Source organism: Oryx dammah, unplaced genomic scaffold (genome assembly GCF_014754425.2).
Source record: "Oryx dammah isolate SB20612 unplaced genomic scaffold, SCBI_Odam_1.1 HiC_scaffold_25, whole genome shotgun sequence".
NCBI classification, from domain to species: domain Eukaryota; kingdom Metazoa; phylum Chordata; class Mammalia; order Artiodactyla; family Bovidae; genus Oryx; species Oryx dammah.
In genome coordinates this window covers 67730630-67754705 of record NW_024070209.1, presented here as the reverse complement: position 1 = coordinate 67754705, position 24076 = coordinate 67730630, and the positions used below count along the sequence as shown (strand labels likewise).

General features: G+C 36.0%; 1 protein-coding gene across 21 annotated transcripts in view; it reads left to right on the top strand.

Annotated features, from left to right (window-relative positions):
* TIA1 (TIA1 cytotoxic granule associated RNA binding protein) overlaps positions 1–24076 on the top strand; it is a 54540-nt gene that overhangs the window by 1747 nt on the left and 28717 nt on the right. For 5 of the 21 annotated variants that reach the window (XR_005718297.1, XR_005718299.1, XM_040224090.1 and 2 more), the window contains exons 2-7: positions 9069–9165; positions 11803–11901; positions 13886–13940; positions 14111–14143; positions 15401–15488; positions 18625–18700. Coding sequence is in view for 16 of the 21 variants with exons in the window: in XM_040224090.1 (XP_040080024.1) it covers positions 9069–9165; positions 11803–11901; positions 13886–13940; positions 14111–14143; positions 15401–15488; positions 18625–18700 (448 nt within the window). In the remaining 5 variants the exon portion in view is untranslated. Of the gene's footprint in view, positions 1–9068; positions 9172–11802; positions 11902–13885; positions 14880–15400; positions 15489–17686; positions 17791–17862; positions 18701–24076 lie in introns of those variants that run through there. The other 16 variants (XR_005718298.1, XR_005718300.1, XM_040224098.1 and 13 more) reach the window with 11 other exon arrangements.

Sequence of the window (24076 nt, the reverse complement as noted above, 5' to 3'; positions counted from 1 at the left end):
GGGTTCTTATTTTAATTTTTAATTTCAGAAACTGCCAAAAATAATCTGAGAACTTAACCTTTTTAGTATGTTGATTTGGGAATATCAAATAATGAAGACAACTTCAGCTTTCCCAGGCCAGTCTACAAAAACATGCAGTCCTAGTCTGGGGACAGAGGACCAGCCATTGTGGGAGAATTAATGAAGGAAGTTTTATTCAGTGTTCACTGTTAAGCCTTTCATGTGCTTGTTTAATCCTCATCAGAATTCTGCAATAAATGTGTCCATTTTGCATTTGAGGAAAAGCTAAGATTAGAATTTAAGTAAATCATCCCAAGTCATGTACCTTTTTGTTCATCAGCCTGCCACTTTGCTGTACTCAACTTTGACTCACGTTTATGACTGAATTTGCCTTGTATACTACCAGAACACCACATCCAAGAATCTTTTCCCCAAGTTGTCCGTACTTTAACATTTCCTAATATCTCCTTTGCTTCTACCTTTCTCAACCAAAGCTCCCATTCGTCCAGTCAAACCAATCCTGATTAAATAATAGGGTAGGTGCTCATCCCTAAGTTTTGCCAGCAACGCTTTTACTTTGAATACAAAATGTTTGTGTGAATAACCTTGGGAGTCAGAGACACTTAATATGTTCTTAGCAATGTCTGATCCATGGTAAGTGATCAATAAAATTGTTTTAAAAACGGGTACAGTTTCAAGCAGCGAATCAAGCTTTTACTCATTCTTGAGGGTAAGGTAGTCTGAATTTCAGTATTGCCTGTGTGCCTAAATGGCTCAGAGGAAATATCTTCATTTGCCCCAAATGCATGTTCAGCGCTGCCTCTTTAGAGACCGCCGGGATTGTTTTTGTCAGCATTACTCTGGAAATGGTACAATTTACCCTTGAACAATGCAAGGGTTAGGAACTGTAGCCCTTGAGCAATCAAAAATCCATGCATAACTTTTACAGTTGGGCTTCTGCATCTGTGGATTCAACCAATTGTGGATTGTGTAGTACATATTTAGTGAAAAAAATACATGTACATGAATGGATCCATGCAGTTCAAACCCATGTTGTTCAAGGGTCAACCATATTGTGAGAAGTTATTTGATTCTGGATAACGTTTTGAAAATAATAAAGCTACAGGAATTGCCAGTGGTTTGATGTTGAATGTGAGAGTGAAGTCGACAATAACTTGAATTTGCAAATGAGTAATTATCAGTCATCTAGAATGTTAGTTTGTTGCAAAATAAAATTAAAAATGAGAACTGCCTTGAGAGCTTGGATGTCTCAGTAAGTCTTCTGGGCATGTTTGCGTGTGCTCAGTTGTGTCCAACTCTGTGACCTCATGGATTGTAGCTCGCCAGGCTCCTCTGTCCGTGGGATTGTCCAGGCAAGCATACTGGAGTGAAGTTGTCTCCCATCTCCCTCAGCTTTTGCATTGCATACTGATTCTTTACCTCTGTGCCACCTGGGAAGTCTTTTCTTCTGATTGATTTGTTTACAATTGGCCCTTTGTATCTGCTGATGTGAAACCCTTGATATGATAAGCCAAAAGTAAGAGACTTGAGCATCCATGGGTTTTGGTATCCATGGGAAGAGGCAGGTCCAAGAACCAATCCCTTCAGAGTAACAAGGGATGGATGACTGCATATGGTCTGATATCCAAGTGAAGGAGATGCCAACTAATAAAATTAGAGGGTTTCTGCTATCATGCAGCAGTCTTTTGTGAAGAAGAGACAGTTGTTATAAGGTTATGATGCTGGCATATAATTATATTATGTACTACGTGGCTCTTACCAAGTTCCATCCTCAACTTCAGTGGAGCTTGCTAGATTGTTCATGGAGAGATTAGATACCATCCGGCAAGAGCAGAATCATCTCCCCAACACATGAGAAAAGAACAGACACTGGCCTGTACCCATTTTATCCTCCTCTGCCTCTCCAGCCCATCATGGCAGCAAAAGGTGTCCCTCCTCCCATCAGAAGCAAACCCCAGGTAAAGGACTTAAATGTAAAGGAAACCAGAATATTGTCTTGAGCTGTAGACTCTTTGGGGCTTCGCAGGCAGCTCAGATGGTAAAGAATCTACCTGCAATGCAGGAAACCTGGGTTTGGTCCCTGGGTCAGGAAGATCCCCTGCAGGAGATGGCAGCCCACTCCAGTATTCTTACCTGAAGAATCCCATGGACAGAGAAACCTGACAGGCTACAGTCTATGGGGTCGCAAAGAGTCAGACACGACTGAGCGACTAATACATACATATGTACTGTGTACAATAAGTGTTTACTGTTGTACATAATTCCTTTTTAATTGAGATAATTGATACACCGTATTATATAAGTTACTAGTGTACAATTTTGAAGGTTATACTCCATTTATAGTTATAAAATATATTGCTATTTTAATATAAAATGTTGATTGTATTCCCTGTGGTGTAAATATATCCTTGTCATAATTTCATAATTAGTAAGAGACATACACCTTTTCCCCTGAACTAGAATAACTCCAGCAAAATGGATTTTCTATCACATTGCAAATGTTCAAAAATAATTCTAAGAGAATACAGTTGCCTCTTGTAAATTTTTATTTTTTTATTGGAGTATAATTGCTTTACAGTGTTGTGTTAGTTTCTGCTGTACAGCCGAGTGAATCAACTACAGTTATCTCTTTAACAAATATTTATAGAACACCTAGAGTATTCCAGGCAGAGTTCTAAGTAGTAGATATGAATGAAAATATATCTCTACTTTTAATGAAATTTATCATTAGATTAAAACCTATTCATGTTTTTCACTTAAATTTTCAGAGGCCTCATATCAGATTCTACATTTTTATACAATGATTGTAGCTCAAAACAAACCCAATACAGCATTCTGCCTTGCAGATATTTCTTTGTAAGTTAAATTTTCCAGAGCTGTACTAATAAATACTTAAAATGTTTTAGATTCCAGTGTTATAACTATTTGAACTTAATATCACCTTAAAATAATGTATATGTTAAATTGACATGAAGTCCTATCCCAGAGCTGTCAAGTTTTCACTGGCATTGATGACTTTTTCCATTGAAACGTCTCAGGTAACTTTTTATTTTGAAAAAGTTAAAACCTATGGAAATGTAGCAAAAATAGTGCATTTAAGACATAGATAGATACCTTTCATGTGGAATTACCAGTTGCTAATAGCCACATTTGCTGAACCATTTGAGAAAACATCAATACACTTAGGACTTAAATAAATCTAAAAATTGGGGCATTCTCTTATATAACCACAGTATAATTTTCATACTAAGGAAACTACACTGATAGAGTGTTTTTAACCAATACATAGTTCATATTTTATCCAGTTGCCCAAGAAGAACATTTACTTTCCAGTTTTGTATGAGATTGGTGCGTGATCTCAGAGGTGATGTTATAAATATCAACATGAGATACTTCAATCTAGGCTGTTAACAAGAAGTTCGTGGAACACCTAGAAAAGGATATTTTAATGTTTTTGAATAAAAAGCATCTTGAAAAACTATAACTACATAAATGTAAGAAATTTACATTTTGGTTTAGTAGTCTATTCAACATGGTGACAAGAAATCTTGGTTTTTAGCTGCTCCAGAATCAATTTTGGTATCCATCAGAATTTCTTTAAATGCATTGCTGCAAAAAAAATTTAAGCATAAAAGGAATTTGTTTTTTTAAAAAAAAAAAAAAAAGATACTGGGGCCATACTCTTGTCTGTGAAGTGTTTCTCTGTGAATACATCCACTTGTTACCTGTCAGTTTGTCTCACTGAGTTCTTTCTGCAGTGAGACATCAAGAACCTGAGCTTCATTAGGTCCTTGAACCAGGCCCACTTGGAGGTTAGAGCTGGGAAATGAATGAGATACACATGAACAAGAGTTTCACTGATACTTCCAATTCTAGTCTGATGCTATGGAGTTCATTCTGTTCTTTCCCCTCTCTGTATTTGTAACTCCATTCTCCCAACTGTGAAGAACTTGGCTTCTATTGCCAGTAGATATATTACCAGTATATTTACTTATTTGCTCAGTCTTAGAATTTCAAAAAGTAGCTTCAGAATTGTTCAATCATGCTTCTTAAAAAAATAGAGAGAGAGAGAGAAAGAGAGAGAGAGAGGACACTTTCAGAATTTGGAGGAAGTTTATGGAACCTGGCTTAGAAAATGTTCAGGAAAGAGAGACAACTGTCAGGCCCATAGTCCTAATCAAGCTACAGACCATCCCAGAAAGGATACTCCTACCACATACAGTGAGGGCCTGATATTACAACTTCAGCTTCCACTGGACATAGGACTCTGCTGCTGTTTGCCACCAAAGTGGATTCGCCTCAGTTTCTGCTTCTAACCCCTTTGTCTTCTGTGTTCAGGGCTGGTATCTCTAATATGACCTCAGTTCAGTTCAGTCGCTCAGTCGTGTCCGACTCTTTGCGACCCCATGAATTGCAGCATGCCAGGCCTCCCTGTCCATCACCAACTCCCGGAGTTTACTCAAACTCATGTCCATCAAGTCGGTGATGCCATCCAGCCATCTCATCCTCTTGTCATCCCCTTCTGCCCCCAGTCCCTCCCAGCATCAGGGTCTTTTCCAGTGAGTCAACTCTTCGTATGAGGTGGCCAAAGTATTGGACCTAGCCCAGATCATATGCATGGTAGACTATATAACCATATTTAGCCTTTCATCTTTTGAAGAGGAGTCAGGCTTTGCCATAGGGTGAAGATTTCTCTAAACATAGGAAGATGTTTGGCAGCCTTGAAAAAAAAAACACCTTACATATATAACTTAATCTATGCTGTTAATAGGAAATCCTTTGCTTAAGAAACAATAATATGTGACAAAGTATGGGATAACTAAAGAAATTTGTTTTATAAAACAGACTGTTACATATGTTAACTTAAGGTTTATTGGTGTCAAAGGTTGAGAACAAGTTGTTTGTATAACTTGCTCTGAAGAGACTTAATAAACAGCTGTGAAGTTAATTGATAAAGGCTCCAGGAATTTACATTATATAGCAGGCCACATTAAATAAATACAAAAGCAGTACAGACCTTAATGCTTTTTATAGTAGCTTTTATTATTAGCTATCTTCAAACTAGGAAAATCACTTAGAAATTTTGAGTTTCTGAAAAAAAATTTGATAATTTTTTTCTGAGAAAAATCTTGAGGTTTTGCAGAGTAAATGACAGACTCCAGGTTCCCTACATACTGTCAGTTTATCACTGGATTACCTAGCTTTTTAGCAAAGTAGATGTTAGAATTAAAATTTCAGAGGAGCCATTTTTTCCTTTAGACATATACAGTCCTTAGGGTTTCTTATAGGCATATGAGTTGGGTAAAAATAGACAGTGAAGAGTTAAAGAGATGGTTCAGAGTTTTCACTTGACCTTTACCCTTCCCTTAATGTTAATATCTTACATAACCATAGTATGATTATCAAAACTAAGAAGTTAATAGATTGGTACAGTACTATTAACTGCAAGTTTTATTACTGTTTTCCCCAGTTTTTCCACTCATGTCCTTTTTCTATTCCAACATCTAATCCAAAATACATTGTGTTTAGTTGTCATGTCTCTTTCCTTTCCTGTAATATGTGAGGAGATATCTTTCATTATGGCACTTATGAAGGGTATTGTTCCTCCTCTGTATCCTTTCAGTTCAGTTGCCCAGTCGTGTCCAACTCTTTGTGACCCCATGGACTGCATGCAGCACGCCAGGCTTCCCTGTCCATCACCAACTCCTGGAGCTTACTCAGACTCATGTCCATTGAGTCAGTGGTGCTATCCAACCGTCTCATCCTCTGTTGACCTCTTTTCCTTCTGCCTTCAGTCTTTCCCAGCATCAGGGTCTTTTCTAGCAAGTCAGGTCTTCACATCAGGTGGCCAGAGTATTGGAGTTTCAGCTTCAGCATCAGTCCTTCCAATGAATATTCAGGACTGATTTCCTTTAGGATGAACTGGTTGGATCTCCTTGCAGTCCAAAGGACTCTCAAGAGTCTTCTCCAACACCACAGTTCAAAAGCATCAATTCTTTGGCACTCAGCTTTCTTTATAGTCCAAGTCTCACATCTTTACATGACTACTGGGAAACCATAGCTTTGACTAGACGGACCTTTGTTGGCAAAGTAATATCTCTGCTTTTTATTATGCCGTCTAGGTTGATCATAGCTTTCCTTCCAAGGAGCAAGTGTCTTTTAATTTCATGGCTGCAGTCACCATCTGCAGTGATTTTGGAGCCCAAAATAATAGTCTGTCACTGTTACCATTGTTTCCCTATTTGCTTTGAAGTGATTGGACCGTATGCTGTGATCTTATCTCCACTGTATAGTGACTACCTTTTTTCTCAACATACCCTGTCAGAATTGAGTCACTGAGAGTTGCCCACACTCATGGAGAGGGAAATTAAGCTTCACTTCATAGAGGGAAGTGTATCAAAGAATTCTTAGCCGTAACATTATTACTAAGGTGTTTTAATGATGATTTCCCTCATTTCTGGTACGTTTATTAGAATTCTATAAGAAAAAGCGATTTCTCACCCCCCTCCCTAATCTAGGATTCAGTCAAGGATTATTCATGTTAAATATTAAGTTGTCAGTGTCTTTTAAGTCCCTCTTAATCAAAAGTAGTCTTCCTTTTTTTTTTAAGGACGGTAATCTTTAAAATATCAAATAAGTCACGTTATATAATATCCCAGATCTGAATTTGTGTAATTGTTTTATATGCCCAATATCCTGTAAACTTAGATCTGAATTTAAGCTTAGCTAAATTGAAGTTAGATCTTTCTGACTTGAATATTTCATATACGATATTGTATAATTCATATTGTATACACAATGTCTCATTGTTCGTTCATAACATGATTTAAAGTTTGATCACCGGGTCAAAGTGGCCTAGAGATCTCACTTTTTTCTTTTAGTTTTTATTGAAGGATAATTGCTTTACAGAATTTTGTTGTTTTCTATCAAACCTCAACATGAATCAGCCACAGGTATACATATATCCCCTGCCTTTTGAACCTCCCTCCCATCTCCCCATCCCACCCCTCTAGGTTGATACAGAGCCCCTGTTTGAGTTTCCTGGGCCATACAGCAAATTCCCCTTGGCTATCTATTTTACATATGGTAATATAAGTTTCCATGTTACTCTTTCCATACATCTTACACTCTCCTCCCCTCCCCATGTCCATAAGTCTATTCTCTATGTCTCCATTGCTGCCCTGTAAATAAATAAAATTTTTCTATATTCCATATATGTGCATTAGAATTCGATATTTATCTTTCTGACTCACTTCACTCTGTGTAATAGGTTCTAGGTTCATCCACCTCATCAGAACGGACTCAGATGAGCTCCTTTTTATGGCTGAGTAATATTCCGTTGTGTATATGTACCACAACTTCTTTATCCATTCATCTGTCGATGGACATCTAGGTAGCTTCCATGTTGTAGCTGTTGTAAACAGTGCTGCAATAGTGCTGCAATGAACAGTGGGATACGTGTGTCTTTTTCAACCCTGGGCTCCTCAGGGTGTATCCCTAGCAGTGGGATTGCTGGGTCATATGGTGGTTTTATTCCTAGTTTCTTTTTTAAGGAATCTCCATACCGTCTTCCATAGTGGCTGTATCAATTTACATTCCCACCAACAGTGCAGAAGTGTTCCCTTTTCTCCACACCCTCTCCAGCATTTATTGTTTGTAGTCTTGATGATGGCCATTCTGACCGGTGTAGAGTTCTCACTTTTAAGGTGAGTTTTCCCTTTGTGTTTGTTAAGTAATCTATGTGACATCTTAGGCACCCTGCACATATCCATTTTCTTACCAGCCTTTCACCTAAGTTTACATCTATTGATGGTTCATGACTGAATCAGTGATTTCAGTAGGGTTTACACATCATTAATTTAATGCTGTCTGTCTACAATTATTGTGTAGCATTTTTTTGTAAAGGAATTTTCATTGTTCTTAAGACTCGGCACTTCTCTCTTTGCCATTTTAGTCTACAATTACTGTCTAGCATTTTTCTGTAAAGGAATTGTTCATTGTTCTTAAGACTTGGCACTTCTCTCTTTGCCATTTTAGCCTATTCCTGTGCCTTCATAGTAAGCATTCAATAGTCTGTTGAATGGGTAAATAGAAGGAAGGAATTGAATCCACACTTTCTGGTACGTATAGGTGTTTTATTTTTCTGGGGAGAGGGTCCGTACCTTTCATCACATTCCTTGAAGGATTCTTAGCAGAAGAATTAAAACATCTACAGTTGTTGGCAGACTACATTCCCTGATTTCAGAAGTAATAAAACTAACATACCTGGAGGTAATCTCATTTCAAAATCCCATTTTGAATATTTATAAACCCTTTAAATAAGGATCATTCTCCTCCCCCCTAAAAAAGTAAGGATCATCCCAGTCATGTTGTCTTGTAATACATTATTTACAGTAATTTTGTTAGTTGCCAACTTATATTATCTGTTAAAAGTCTCCTAGAATCTTTCTACTCCCTTTCTGCTTCCACTGATCAGTGATATTTATTAAAAGGCTTCCCTTTCTTTTGTGAGCATGTATAACAGTTGATAGTGATTGATTCATCTTTCAAAAATATGTTTACTGTCTAAACCAAAGTATACCTCAGTTGGACACTTTTAGGACAATCATGTGAATTAAACATTGAGGAAATTTTATTTAATGTTCTCAGTAATACTGTAGAAAGAGAATAATTGCAGAGTTTTCTAGGATTGATTGTATGAATTGTTCTACATGTCAAATGATTCATTTGAGAGATTTTAGGCGTATCTTCCTAAGGTAAGCCTAGAAACTTAAATAAAAGCAACAGGTTTTATTTGTGCAACCTTCACTAAAAACAGATACTTACTAGTTTCCCTCTACTAACTGTCTAATATATTTGTAAGTAACATATATTACATCTGTTCTGTAAGAGATTTTGAAGTTTTCAAACTTTTATAAGTTCCTCAATAGTGTAGTACACAGCAAAGATCTGCCTATTCCCCCAATTTGTTGTTCAGTATTCAACTTTAGGAACTGATTCAAAAGAAGCAAATTTTAAGTGGTGAATTGTTTTTCTTTATGTTTCAGATATGTTGGTAACCTTTCCAGAGATGTCACAGAAGCTCTAATTCTCCAGCTCTTTAGCCAGATTGGACCTTGTAAAAACTGCAAAATGATTATGGATGTAAGGGTATTTTACTTATTTAACTTTCTTCTTCTTTTTTTTTTTTTTTTTAGTACATTCTTTAAATCCATTACTTCCAGGATCTCTTAAGTTGGCTTATACAGTATAAATTCATAAAGGCTTAAGTCCATTTTGGCCACCAAGTTTGTTTTACTCAGTAAAGAGAGACTCGATCTAATCATTTCCAAAACAGATGAGAACTATATGTGGGGCTCTTGTTTTAAAATGTATTGAGGCATCAGAATTGTTTTGTATGTGGTGTCAGTTGATTGGCAAATATAGAAAATTCGATTATTAATTAAAATGGAAAATTAGGCAAAAGAAATAATAGACTTTGATACTGTGAAGATGTTTTAAACTTTATTTTTAAAGGTCACAATTCAAGTTTTTCTTGAATTGTGGCAGTGCCCATTCATCAGACCTTAATGTATAGAAAAAACATCAATTCACTCATGTAATTGGTATTAATCCTGAGTCATAATATGTGTAAAAAGGCAGCTTCAAATTCTCTTGATGAGAAAAACAGTACTAAAGAGAAATCCTTTTATCCCATGGTCTTTCCTGCATTTAAACTTTGCAGTTTTTGTTTCTCCAGGAAAGAAAGTCATTATGTATCCGTATCTACTACTTTCTCTTCTATTATATTCCAGTTTAACTTTTTTTTAACTTCATATTTTTAAGTAATTATTTAGCCAGTTGGCTTTGGTTTGTTGTCTTGTATTTTAAAATGTCAAAACTTCTCCTAATGTGGCAGAGTCACCTACACATAATACAGATGGATTCAACAGATATTTTTATTCTTTACAGTCTTCTGAAATGTTCTGTTAATCATATTTAATATCTGTATGCCTTTGGATAATGAATAAAAGATTCCGTACCCATAGAGAAAGATAAGAGGGAGATTTAAAGGGAAATATGATGGAGAATTTAAAACCAGTCTTTCCTTCATCTGGGTCTCCTTCCTTATCTTAGTAGTAGCATTTACGAAATACTGCCTATCATTTTCATACTGATGCCTCATCAGAAATACTCAACAGAAACATTACAAAGCAAATGTTATTCCTGTTTAATATATACAGAAATGAGGCAAAGCAAGGATGTAAACCCAGATTGATCTCTCCATAGGTCTACAGGCTGCTATTCTCTGTCTAGGTCTTTCTCAATTTTCTGGTAAAGATTGCTAGCACAGTGTTAGTGACTGCTGCACCTACAGGAAAAGACTAGCTAGGGGAGCCTCTGCCACTTTGTATAAATTGGACTTTCATCACTCAAAGACTTAGGTTGACTACTCTTTCTCCTGCTTCTTATGATTATTTTATTATTATTAAAGTCTAAATTCCAATCTGTTCACACTGTTGGACTGATGTTCATATTTATTAATTTTATACTCCATAGAGTATGAATTAAAGAAGGAATACTCCAGTATCCTTGCCTGAGAAATCCCATGCACAGAGGAGTCTGGCAGGCTACAATCCATGGGGTCACAAAGAATTTGACATGACTGAGTGACTAAGACTTTAGAGTACAAAGGCTGATAATACATATGCTTAGAATTTTTTTTAATCTAAAAAGTATAGTTTTTATTTTTCTGGACACAAGTGAAATGAACATTCTTATTTATTTGATTGCCATACTCTTAGGCGTAAGCCACTTTTTTAACCACTTTTCTGATTCTGATGCCTGTCAGCATGGATCTTGGTAGTAAAACTCCCATTAAGAATAGCATTAGTTTGAATTTTACAATTTTAAAAACACTTATATATTCTCTAATGCTTTTAAAAATAAATAATGTATAGTTTCAATGTCATCAATTTGGTGGTTGCCTCTTTAAAATTCTTTGAAATCATTGCCAGGGACATTTTTTTTAAACTGTTAATTGTGCATGAAATAAAATGGCATATTTCTTTATTTTATTATTATTCTAGTCTTTTGAATTAGTTTCTTATTTTAACAATTCTGCTTGGGCGATTATGGAAAGAATTTTAAAATGGGCTATGAAGCCATTTGGTGTTTTACATCAGGAGGTGTGAAAATATTGGGTATTCTTTCTACTTCCTTATAAGAAAACATCCCGGCTTTGCCTGTCATCAGGCTTCAACCACTTCGAACACCAACAGAAGAGAGGAGAGAATTTCTTTCTGGTTGCACTGCACGGTGGCTTGCATGATCTTAGTTCGCCAATCAGGGATTGAACTGGTGCCCCCTGTAGTGGGCTCACGGAGTCCTAACCACTGAACCACCGGGGAATTCCCAAGAATGTTTATTTTTAAAGGCCTTCTAAGCAGGCAGAAATTTTGAATGTCAGAAAGTCCACGTTCTAAAACCTATTCTAAACCTTTACTTATCTGAAAATGTCTTCAGTTTTTAGTAATAGGTTTAAGAAGGTTAATTAGAATGTTTAATCATTAATAAAAGATTAAATTACATATAGTAGTATAATACAAGCTGTTGAAGAAGATAGCTTTCTATAAAAAGAGTTATTTTTTGTTGTTGTTGTTTAGTGTCTTAAATATTTACTTGCAGAACAGCCCCTCATTCTCTATGGCCTGATACTGAGCTGTATGAAACTTTGTATAGTTTCAAAGTAAGGAGAGTATATAAGGCATAAAACTGACTTTTGTGTCTCTTCTTCAACAGACAGCTGGAAATGACCCATATTGTTTTGTGGAGTTCTATGAGCATCGTCATGCAGCTGCAGCACTAGCTGCTATGAATGGGCGGAAGATAATGGGTAAGGTAAGCTATCGTAATTAAAGAAGGTGACATGCACTGGAAAATTCTAAGTTGTAAAAGGTTTTATTTCCATTTTAGAAGCGTTGTACTTGTTTTACAGAAAACAATCACAATTAATATTAAAAAGATGGGGTAAAGCTTTTAGAGTATGTGTGTTTATGTTAGTATTCTTCATGGTGCCTTGCACATGGTAAATACTGAAGTAACTGTTGAATTACCAGGCTTTATTGAAACATATAGGAATGCTGACTACTAATGGGGAAGAATAAAAGAAAAAAAATTTATTGGTACTTTAGGCAGGTTCGGTTCAGTTCAGCTCAGTCGCTCAGTCGTGTCTGACTCTTTGTGACCCCATGAATCACAGCACGCCAGGCCTCCCTGTCCCATCACCAACTCCCAGAGTTTACCCAAACTCACGTCCATCAAGTTGGTGATGCCATCCAGCCATCTCATCCTCTATCATCTCCTTCTCCTGCTGCCCCCAATCCCTCCCAGCATCAGGATCTTTTCCAATGAGTCAGCTTTTCGCATGAGGTAGCCAAAGTATTGGAGTTTCAGCTTCAGCATCAGTCCTTTCAAAGAACACCCAGGACTGATCTCCTTTAGGATGGACTGGTTGGATCTCCTTGCAGTCCAAGGAACTCTCAGGAGTCTTCTCCAACACCACAGTTCAAAACCATCACTTCTTCGGCACTCGGCTTTCTTAACAGTCCAACTCTCACATCCATACAGGACCACTGGAAAAAATCATAGCCTTGACTAGACAGACATTTGTTCGCAAAGTAATGTCTCTGCTTTTAATATGCCATCTAGGTTGGTCATAACTTTCCTTCCAAGAAGTAAGCGTCTTTTAATTTCTGCATGGCTGAATCGCCATCTTCAGTGATTTTGGAGCCCAAAAAAATAAAGTCTGACACTGTTTTTCACTGTTTCCCCATCTATTTCCCATGAAATGATGGAACCAGATGCCATGATCTTAGTTTTCTGAATGTTGTTGAGCTTTAAGCCAACTTTTTCACTCTCCTCTCTCACTTTGATCAAGAGGCTCTTTAGTTCTTCACTTTCTGCCATAAGAGTGGTGTCATCTGCATATCTGAGGTGATTGATATTTCTCCTGGCAATCTTGATTCCAGCTTGTGCTTCTTCCAGCCCAGCGTTTCTCATGATGTACTCTGCATATAAGTTAAATAAGCAGAGTGACAATATACAGGCTTGACGTACTCCTTTTCCTATTTGGAACCAGTCTGTTGTTCCATATCCAGTTCTAACTGTTGCTTTCTGACCTACATATAGGTTTCTTAAGAGGCAGGTTAGGTGGTCTGGTATTCCCATCTCTTTCAGAATTTTCCACAGTTTATTGTGATCCACACAGTCAAAGGCTTTGGCATAGTCAATAAAGCAGAAATAGATGTTTTTTGGAATTCTCTTGCTTTTTTGATGATCCAGCAGATGTTGGCAATCTGATCCCTGGTTCCTCTGCCTTTTCTAAAACCAGCTTGAACATCTGGAAGTTCACGGTTCACATATTGCTGAAGCCTGGCTTGGAGAATTTTGAGTATTACTTTACTCAAAAGTAAAGTGTGAGATAAGTGCAATTAGGCAGGTTAGTTGAATGTTAATAGAGAAGTTATGTATGGTTAGGCTTTGTTAATATTTGCAGAAGTGTACATTGTAAAATAAGTTTTGAAGGGAAAAATGAAATAATTCTGATATTATGTCCTTTCTACATTTTTCCTAATGTTAAAATGCCTTTTCTCAAAAAAAAAAAAAAATTGGCAATGATAACAGATGGTAATGACTTTTTTAATGTCCATACTTAATGAAACAAAGTTGTTAATTCTTTTTAAAAAGTATTGAAATTTTGACCAGAAAATTTTGAATGCTTCTTGTCAAACATATACCTTTGTATTCATAGATGCAAATCTTGTAACACCTGATTATGACCTTTATTTTTATGAAATATAAATGTAGAAAAAAATTTTTTTAGGAAGTCAAAGTGAATTGGGCAACAACTCCCAGCAGTCAAAAGAAAGACACAAGCAGTAAGTATATTTTATACTCTTTGAACTTTTGTGTTTATTGTACATAGTAGTTTTCTTGTAAAGCATATAAACATCATGCATTTGCAGTAATGTTTTGATCGTTATCCTAAGATATGATTGACTGTGTTTGTGTTAATAAATTTAAGAACAAATCTAATCTTTGTCATCAGGTAGTACCGTTGTCAGCACACAGCGTTCACAAGGTAATTGTATCTTCTTAAACATAAAATGAAATCTCTTGAAAGGGTATTTATTCACTAACCACCTGAAGTTTTTTTTGTTTGATGTTGGGGGGAGCGGGGAGGGAGGGATCGTATTTCTATTTGTCTCTCTGGCAATATTTCCCCCCCTTTTTCCCAGTGTTGACCAAGTGTGGCTTGTCCACTTCTTGGGTGCTATTTCAAGTTCTCTGATTCCCCCCCTTGGTAGCCCCTGATGCCTTAGAAATACTTCACCACTGAAGGGCAAGATACCCTGTTTCCTTGAGGTTAAGTTCTGTGATTCATACCCAGATCTTCTTATTGCTTGAGTTGCACTTGAAACTGTGTCTCCCAAATGGCAACCTAATATGTTGCTTAAGGCCTGCCAAGTAGGGGTAACTTTTCTTTCCAGATATACTTTGTCAGAATTGATATGTATGTCCATTTAAAGTGTTGATCCAACTATTTTGTATATTTAAAGTGTTTCTTTTTTTTTTTTTTTTTTTTGAGCATTGTCTTTTTAAGAAAACTTCATATATGGGATCATTATTTCTCTCCAGTGCTTTTTTAATGACTCTGATATAAAGTGAAGGGATTACTGTTTTCATTCTGTTGCCTTCAGTCTTAGTTCACTTGCACATGGATTCACATAAACTGAATGGTGTAATGTCTGGGCAACCAAAACTGTTGGCTTTTGAGAAAACTCAAATACTTTAACATCAAACTGTTGCAATGCAAGGTATTTCTTTGATTGTTCTTCACAAAATACGGTTAAACCAAGTATATCTCATAGCTAGCTTCAGTAAACTGTCTTAACTGAGGCAAATCTAGCCTAATAACTCATAATACCACTATTTTAATTTGTAAAGATTTAATGTAGTGGTAAACTGAATGAATGTGAATAATTACTATTAGAATGGTAAATAAGTCATTTATTTATATATATATATATTTTTGCAAAACTTGTTATATATTACTAGTTTATTTTGGCCAGTACAATAATTGGTTATAAGTAGAAATGTAACTATCAGTCTCCCATTAGATATATCATAGGAGAATCTTTCCTGTATTGTCACCTTGATTCATTGTTCATTATGTTTAAAACTGATAGAATTTGTCTAGATATAGGATAGTGTTTTACTTATACTTTATTGTAATACATAAATTATTTTAAGAATACTTTATTAAATAGACCTTAGCATTTTTTTAAATTCTAAAATTGTATTTTTCTTTTCAATTCCCCTTCCTTTCCCCTATAAGATCATTTCCATGTCTTTGTTGGTGATCTCAGTCCAGAAATTACAACTGAAGATATAAAAGCTGCTTTTGCACCATTTGGAAGAATATCGTAAGTAACAGAAGATAAATTTAAAAATGCTTATAATTAAAAACAATCTTATATAGAAGTAATTTGAAAATCTGTTGTGAATTTTTTTGGACATTAATTTTGACACCTGAATGTAATGTATTAATATTCACTTGAATAAATGTATTGTTTAGAGCCTATTCAAGCAGTTAACAGCCAAAGATTATTTTCCCTTGATAAATCTTTGGTCTTCAATTATCTTAATTTTTTTTTTTAATTAGCATTAGCTTTTAAGAGACGAATGTGCTGTCCTGCATCCTGTTTCTTGTATGAGTGTCTTGCTAGCCTGGTCATAATCTTTAGTGAACTTGTGCTGTGACTAAGGAGTTTAGACCCTTTGGCACTTCTATGATACCATGCATTTTCTGTTAATATATTTTAACAAAAAGAAACCTTAATAGTTTAAAAAGCAGTTATTAAATGTTAATTCCAGGATATCTGTCCTTTTGTTGTTATTGTTGCTATTAACAACAATAATAATGCCTCTTAGTATTTTGTGAAGCACTGTATTGCTTCCATTGTTATTAATTGTACAGTTTAGGCCTGTTATAAATAGCTCACTCGAGTATTTGTCATAAAAGAACTTTAATATTTTGAAAAGCATGCCTGTAATAGAGTAAGAATAAGTTGATTATTGCACTTTCTTAGAAGTAATTGTTGAATCTAGAAAACAAAGTTTTTAGAGTTTCTGGTTGCTTTATTATTGGCGTTCCAGCTAGAAGAGTAGAAAAAAGAAAATGCTAGCTTTGATTTGGTTTGATGGACAGACCAACAGCAGAGAATGAGAAGGAGACTGGAAAGTAAATGCTGGTGGTATTGATGTTGAATTTGGGAATTTTCATTTGAAGAGTTTTAGTTCACTGGTAGGAGGATGAAAATGGATAGTGACCAAAGAATGATTATCAGTAAGGAGCCGACTTTAAAGGCTGTCACAAGATTAGAGTTCATAGGTGGGCTCTTCTTTTAGATGACATTTTTCTTGATCTCTTAGAACTGACTTTAGGAAAATAAAGTTCTAATTTCTTGATTGTTCTTTTTAGTCTGTTTTAGGGTTTTGATGATGGTTAGCTGGCTTTCAGATATCTAGATTGGACAGTCTTAACCTTTGACCTCTTAAAGGCTCTATAAATTTCTGTATGCAAAATTTTGTGCTTGTTTTCATCTTGGTGTATAGTATCTTTGTAAATTTTTTCCACTTTCAGCGTAGTCAGAGGACTGTAAACGATTAAAGAAATCTGATCTGTATCTTTGCTACTTCTTCCTTAGAGAATTCTTTCAGATAATATAAGAATCAAGGCTAACATTTCCTAAAACTTAACTTTAAGAAGAAAAGGCTTTTCTAACATTTTAACAGCTTAGATGCTATATTATTAAATGTTTAGGTTTTGATTGAAGTCGCTTTTCTGAAAGCGTGAATATTTAGTTTGGGGTTAAGATAAAGATAACAATTGGCGAGTGTAAGTTAAATGACATCCAAATTTTAGTAATTTCATTACTTTTTAATCAAGAATCAATAATTTCTTTTTGTTAAATATGTTGGTATCATAATTGTAGTCTGTAAATTTTCTTAGAGTCTACTATGATTACTGATGTATATATGATTTTTTCTTGATAAGACCTTTAAGTTTTATAATTTTCAGTTGAGATAATGTCTAAGCTTTAGGTTATTCTAAGAGTTAGTGTTTCTAAATTTGAAGGAACCATTTTCAGTTGGTAGCATCACTTCTTGATTTTTCTTTTTAATTAAAGGAGATACATTGATAAATACATATATTGAGAGATTCTCATGATAGTCAGGTATTGTCTGTAGATTCTGCAACAGTGCTTGATTTAAAGAAGTTGTGTAGTAAATCTTGGCCTATTAAAATATTTGGTATAAAATGATAGCACTTTCTTTCCCTAATTTATACAGCTTAAATTTTTCCTGTTCCTTGAGTTTAGGGTAGTCTAACAGATTTTGCTGTAGAAAGAATCAGCTACAAATTAAATGCATGTGTACCATAAGTATTTTTACGTATTGAGAAGTGACTTGCATTAGTTTTCCTTTCACCATCACCTCTTTGTCATTTTGACCCTAAGCACTTAATAAAGCACTCCTAAATTTATCAAAATATGCGTATGTATACTTTAATATAAAATTATATTGCATGGCTTTCTGACTTGGGTTTTTGTTGTGAAAGTGCCTGTTTTGTTCATGTGTCCTGAGAGAACAAGCATTGTGACATACCTGGCTAACTTAAAAGCAGATTGCCTGCGAAGCACAATTTGAGTCCAATTTTTTGAGGTATGGAGTTTTAGCTATCATGGCTGGGTTTTTCACTCAATCTCAAATAATAGGGCTCTGGTTATTTTGCAGAGTATCTCTGAAGAATGGACAGAATTGCCCTGGCTAACTACAAGCTACGGTTCACAGTGGATAAATGTTGGCGTGCTTTTTTACTTTCTGACTTTTTAAAATTTTGCTTTTATATCTTGTAGTTTCCAATCAATCTTATTGCTATTTTAGAATTTAGTATAAAATCTTATATAGAATAAGACTAAAGTGTGTGTCTAGTATTTTTCTTCAATAGTTTAACATTTCTGAAAATGTCAAGTTCTCAAAATTTACCCATAGTTCAGAAGGGGGGTGTGAACTGATCTGAGAAAATGAAAAAAATTAATTGAGTTAGGGAATATATAACTTTTTCATTCTTTTAGTTTCCAGTTTTCTATTTTAATTTTTTAATGATTAGGTAGTATATAGTGTAAAATAGCAAATTATAAATTGCATGGTTAAAGAAAGCCATTCATTTAGTGTGCCAGTGAACCCTGTAAATTAAGTAATTTATGTGAATAGCTGCTTTTACCATGCTTAATATTTAAAAATGTAAAAACTTTTTGAAGTGGGAGGCAGTTTCTGTAAAATGTATACATATATATTTAAGAAGTTTTTGATTTGCATGTTTATAAAATTAAGCCTCATTTGCTAATACATGATAAATTTTATAGAATAAAAGGTAAATTTGTATTAAAGGTTCATTTTAATGATGAAACATGAAAATGAATTGTGTATGAAATTCTCACTTGATACCCAGAGGAGAGTTTGCAAACCTAAACTTCTGATTGTTTCTGATTTCAGAGATGCCCGAGTGGTAAAAGACATGGCGACAGGAAAGTCTAAGGGATATGGCTTTGTCTCCTTTTTCAACAAATGGGTGAGCTCAATAAAAAGTGCATGTGCAATATAAGAAGAAAGAACAAAAATGTTCATTTCATTTCAATTATTAGTCATTTCTGTCATCTACCATTTGTTCCTGTCACTGATAATTAGTACTCTTACTAAAGGATACCTTCTTTCTCCTGTTTGATTATTTAGTCAACATTTATTTAGCACCTTGGGCTTCACTGGTGACTCAGATGGTAAAGAATCCCTCTGCAATGCAGGAGACTGGGGTTCGATCCTTGGGTCAGGAAGACTCCCCGGAGAAGGGAGTGGCCACTCACTCATGTATTGTCTGGAGAATCCCATGAACAAAGGGGTCTGGCAGGCTACAGTCCATGGGCTCATAAAGAGTTGGACACAACTGAGCAACCAAGCACATGTATTTAGCAACTGATGCATGCAAAGTACTAAGAAAATGTTTTCATAATATAAAAAGTAGAGGTGTTTAAATCATCATCCAAAGATAGGATAGATATTGAGTATTTCATATATATTTGATTTGTTTTCTCCCTGTTTTATATTCCCATGTTAATTTAAAAGTAGCTAATAAAATGTTCCAGTGGATCGGAATTTTTCTAAAAAGCGTATATTAATGTATTTGAAAATGTCTCATTTCCTTCATTCAGTAAACACTATTGAACATGAATTTGCATAGGCTTGAAGTTTCTGAGTTTTGCAGAGAAAAGGAAGGATAGCATAGTTTCTCAAATGAGAGGTGAAAGGAGGTTATAGAGAAGGAAAGGCTTATATTTATGACAGCTGTATAAAATCTTCGGTATATTCTCCATACAATGTAATACTTTGCTGTTTACAAAAGGAAAATGAATGAGGAACCTCTGTAAGTACTGGTTATGGAAGGATTTCCATGGGATATTGTCAGGTAAAAAAACTTTGTAAAAAATAAGAGAGCATATTATATGTGTATGCATGGCAGGGGGCAGGGTGGGGGTGATTTCTTTTCCCCGGCATCCCCCCTGCAGAGATTAACAAGACACTTGTAAGGTTTCCTGTTTGTGGGGTAGGTGATGAGAGGCACGTGGGCAGGAGGGCAAGAAACTTCTAGCTGTATTGTACTATGTGAAGTTTGAACCTTGTAAATATATTACTAATTCAAGTAAATAGTTTTCTTAGTGTGATAACTCAAGATTCCAAACAATTAAATACAGAGATATCACACTTCTAAAAATATAGGGGTGGATGGTAGGAGAATTTATATGCATTAATCCTGGAATATACACTCAGGTTTCACCTTTAATTTTATTGTATTGCCTCTATGTTACGATTGTTTGCCAGTGATAAGTGCAAAAATACTGTATTTTTTGTGCAAGAATGCCTTAGAATGAGCCATTAAAATTTTTGATACTATGAAATGTATTTTAGAAAGGATTTTCTTTAGTAAAGGGAATATTTGAAATAGGTATCATTTCTTGATAACTTCAGGTGAAACTTATAAGCATCATTTATTGTACCAGTTCCTTTTGAGTTTTTAAAAACATCTGTTTGCAGTTATGCCAACTAGTGTCAAATTGTCTTATATTTTCTAGTTCCTGTGTCTGCTTATATTGAAACTAATGTCTGGTTATTCCTCCCTATCCAGATATTCACTATAACAGCCAGCTTGCAGCCATTTTACTTTTCCAGAATTGACTTTTCAAATAAAAAATCAGCCCTAAAAATGTTAACATGGCCTTTTTCTTTTTTAATTAATGTCTGTGCTGGGTCTTTATTGGTGCAAGAGGGCTTTCTGTAGTTGTGGAGAGTGGAGGGCACAACTCTTTGTTGCGGGCCCTCGAGCACACAGATTTCAGTTTTGTGGCACACGGGTTTAGTTGCTCTGCAGCATGTGAAATCTTCCCGGACCAGGGATCGAACCCATGTCCTCTACATTGGCAGGCAGATTCTTATCCACTGCACCACCTGGGAAGTCCTTAACATGGCTTTTAAGTTAAGGCAAAAGAAGGTAAAATGCACTGTAATTGTGTGTCAGCTGTTTGCACAGTGGCATCGTATCTTCCAATCAGATTCTAACTATCATCTTCCTTTCATGAAGTGAAAGTGTCTTCTCAGAAGCAGGTATTAATCTAAGAGGTCAGGAAAAATCTGTATATTAGAAGAAAAATTGCAAATGGTAAAGCATATTGAGAGGTGAAGATGTAAAAGCTCTGTCATGTATGGTCCCATCTACCAGGTGTAAAAGGAGATGAAAAAATAAAAACTATGAGACTGTAACTAGTTCTTAAAGCTTTACTGTTAATACCAGCATAATATTTAGGGAAGGTAGAAGAATACCTCATGCAATGAATTGACAGTCACATTTACTTTAAAGGATTGATAAATAGGTTGTCAATGTTTTGTAATACTTGGTGATATATGTTGAGGTCTTTGGGTGGAGTGAAAACTCATTTTTTTGCATTTGGGATTATGGAATATATTCCCCTGCTATATGTCACTATTTAATGCAGAGTTAGTATGAAAGTCAGATATAGCAGAAGATGTCCATGTGTGACCTCTAGTTACCAGACGTGGATTATAATCCTGACAATCATCACACAAAAGGTATATAACTTTGAATAAGTGATACAATTTGATCTTCCCAAATTTATATTTTAGTTTTTATAAATTTGTGCTATGTGCTTGGCAGGCATTCTCTGGTGTTGCGAAGTGCCACAGCGCTGATTGCAGTTGCCCCTGGCTCCCTTGCCTCTCCTGTGTTGTGTGTCCTAGGCAAACTCCAGTACTGGTTGAACATACCTCCCTGCCTACTCTGAAGTAACTGAGTGTTGCTAGAGAGAAATTGAGTCAGCTGGTTTCACTTCTAATTTAGCAGTTACACATAGATAAACACATGGCTCTGTCTTTGTAAACCTGTGTTTCTCTAGTAAAATTGATTTCGTGTTCTTTGAAAAACTATTTTCATGCTCCCTCATTTTTCCTCAAATATTCCTCGCTCTTTTTCTCCATCATCACCCTGAGCTTCAAATGAGAAAGTAAAAGCTATCATACAGAAGTTCCCTCAGCTTTCTACCACCAAACCTACACTAAATGCTCTCACCTTCTCCCTCTTTGCTCCTGTTATGAAGTCTTTCCTCCACTGTAGTTGTATATGAGCATGTGATTATATCTGTGTTCTAGGGCTGCTGTGTCACAGTAGCTGAATGAGTTAGAACAATAAAAAGACTCTCTACGTTCTAGAGGATAGAAGTCCAGAATCAGGTGGTCGTCATGGCCATGCTCCATCTGCAGACGCTGGAAGTGCCCTTTCTTCCCTTTTCAGTTTCTGGTGGAAACTGGCAGTCCTCGGCATCCTTGACTTGTCTCTACCTTTGTCTTCACACACCACCCTCTTTCCTCTGTATGTGTCCTGATTAACTTCTCATCTTCTTATAACAGCCCTTCTTTAAAAGGGCCCACCCTAACTTGTGTTACCACATCTTAACTAATATACCTGCAAAGACCCTATTTCAAATGCAAATGAGGTCACTTTCACAGTGACGAGGCTGGATAGATAGGACTTCATATAAATTTAAATGACACAGTTCATCCAACAACAGATAGTTATTAAACATCTTACAGAGTTCAGACTGGTTAGTGTGGAAAGCAGTATTTGTTTTTTCAAGAATCATTTCCTTTTTACCTGTCTTAACAACAGCTTTTAGCCTTAAATTTACCTGTTGTTTTGTGCTAGGTTAAGCCCACATTCGACCAAAGCTGAACCCCACGTCCTTTTCAGTCTACTCTTAAGTGGGCTTTATTTTTACTCTACACCAAGCCTACTCTTTTCAGGTTCACTTATTGATTTCTGCTTGCTTGGCTCTCTGACAGTACATTGTTGTGGGTCTCTTCCTTCATCACCAGCTATTCCTTCTTAGTCACCTTAGCTTGTGATTTCTCCTTTATCCAGTTCTCACATTTTGCTGTTTTTCAGGGCTCTATCCTAGGACGCTTTCTTCTCTCTCCAGTCTTTCTTCATGGCTCTGAACCTTCTATCTGCTGCTCCATTTACTTCACACTTAACAAATTATCTTCGTTTAGCTGTCTTACACATATCTGAAACTTAATGTTTCTTAAATAATCGTTTCTTCCTCAAACTTGTTCCTCCGCTGCCTCCCAGGCTTCTCATTTCCGTCACTACTAGCACTGTCCTCCCTGCTGCCCAAGCAGGAGCCTAGGAGTTTTTGGCTTTGATTCCTGCCCTTTTAGTTACTGTGCACACGCCCCCACCCCCACCCCCATTCTGTTGACTCTTCCTTTAGGTTACATCACTGCTGCTGTATTAGTCCTGGTCACCAACATTCTTTTTTAATCTGAATATTACATTAGTCTTTTTACTGTCTTACCTCCCCAAACTGTTCTCCTTAAAACATAAGGATGGCCTTCTAAGACATAAATTGGATCATGATAATCTCTTACTTAAAATAATCAGTTTTTTCTTCTCACACTTTTCCTTTTGGCACACTAGATTCCAGTGATACTAGTTGTGTTTCACATGCTTCTTTTAGATGTGTACCAAACTCTTGGCTGCCTTAACATACTTGCAGTGGTTTTCCCTCTACCAGGAACACTCTGGTTTTTTGACTTTTCTAGCTCCTTTTCCTCAGCTTAAAAGTCATTTCTAAGAGACCTTCCCTAATTGTGCTGCCCTAAGGTAGATTCTTTTTTTTTTAATATAAATTTATTTATTTTAATTGGAGGTTAATTACTTTATAGTATTGTTATTGGTTTTGCCATACGTCAACATGAATCCGCCACAGGTGTACACGTGTTCCCAATCCTGTACTCCCCTCCCTCCTCCCTCCCCATACCATCCCGCTGGGTCGTCTCAGTGCACCAGCCCCAAGCATCCTGTATCATGCATCAAACCTGGACTGGAGATTCGTTTCATATATGATATTATACATGTTTCAATGCCATTCTCCCATATCATCCCACCCTCTCCCTCTCCCAGAGTCCAAAAGACTGTTCTATACATCTGTGTCTCTTTTGCTGTCTCACATACAGGGTTATCGTTACCATCTTTCTAAATTCCATATATATGGGTTAGTATACTGTATTGGTGTTTTTCTTTCTGGCTTACTTCACTCTGTATAATCGGCTCCAGTTTCATCCACCTCATTAGAACTGATTCAAATGTATTCTTTTTAATGGCTGAGTAATACTCCATTGTGTATATGTACCACAGCTTTCTTATCCATTCGTCTGCTGATGGACATCTAGGTTGCTTCCATGTGCTGGCTGTTATAAACAGTGGTGCGATGAACATTGGGGTACATGTGTCTCTTTCGGTTCTGGTTTCCTCAGTGTGTATGCCCAGCAGTGGGATTGCTGGGTCATAAGGCAGTTCTATTTGTAGTTTTTTAAGGAATCTCCA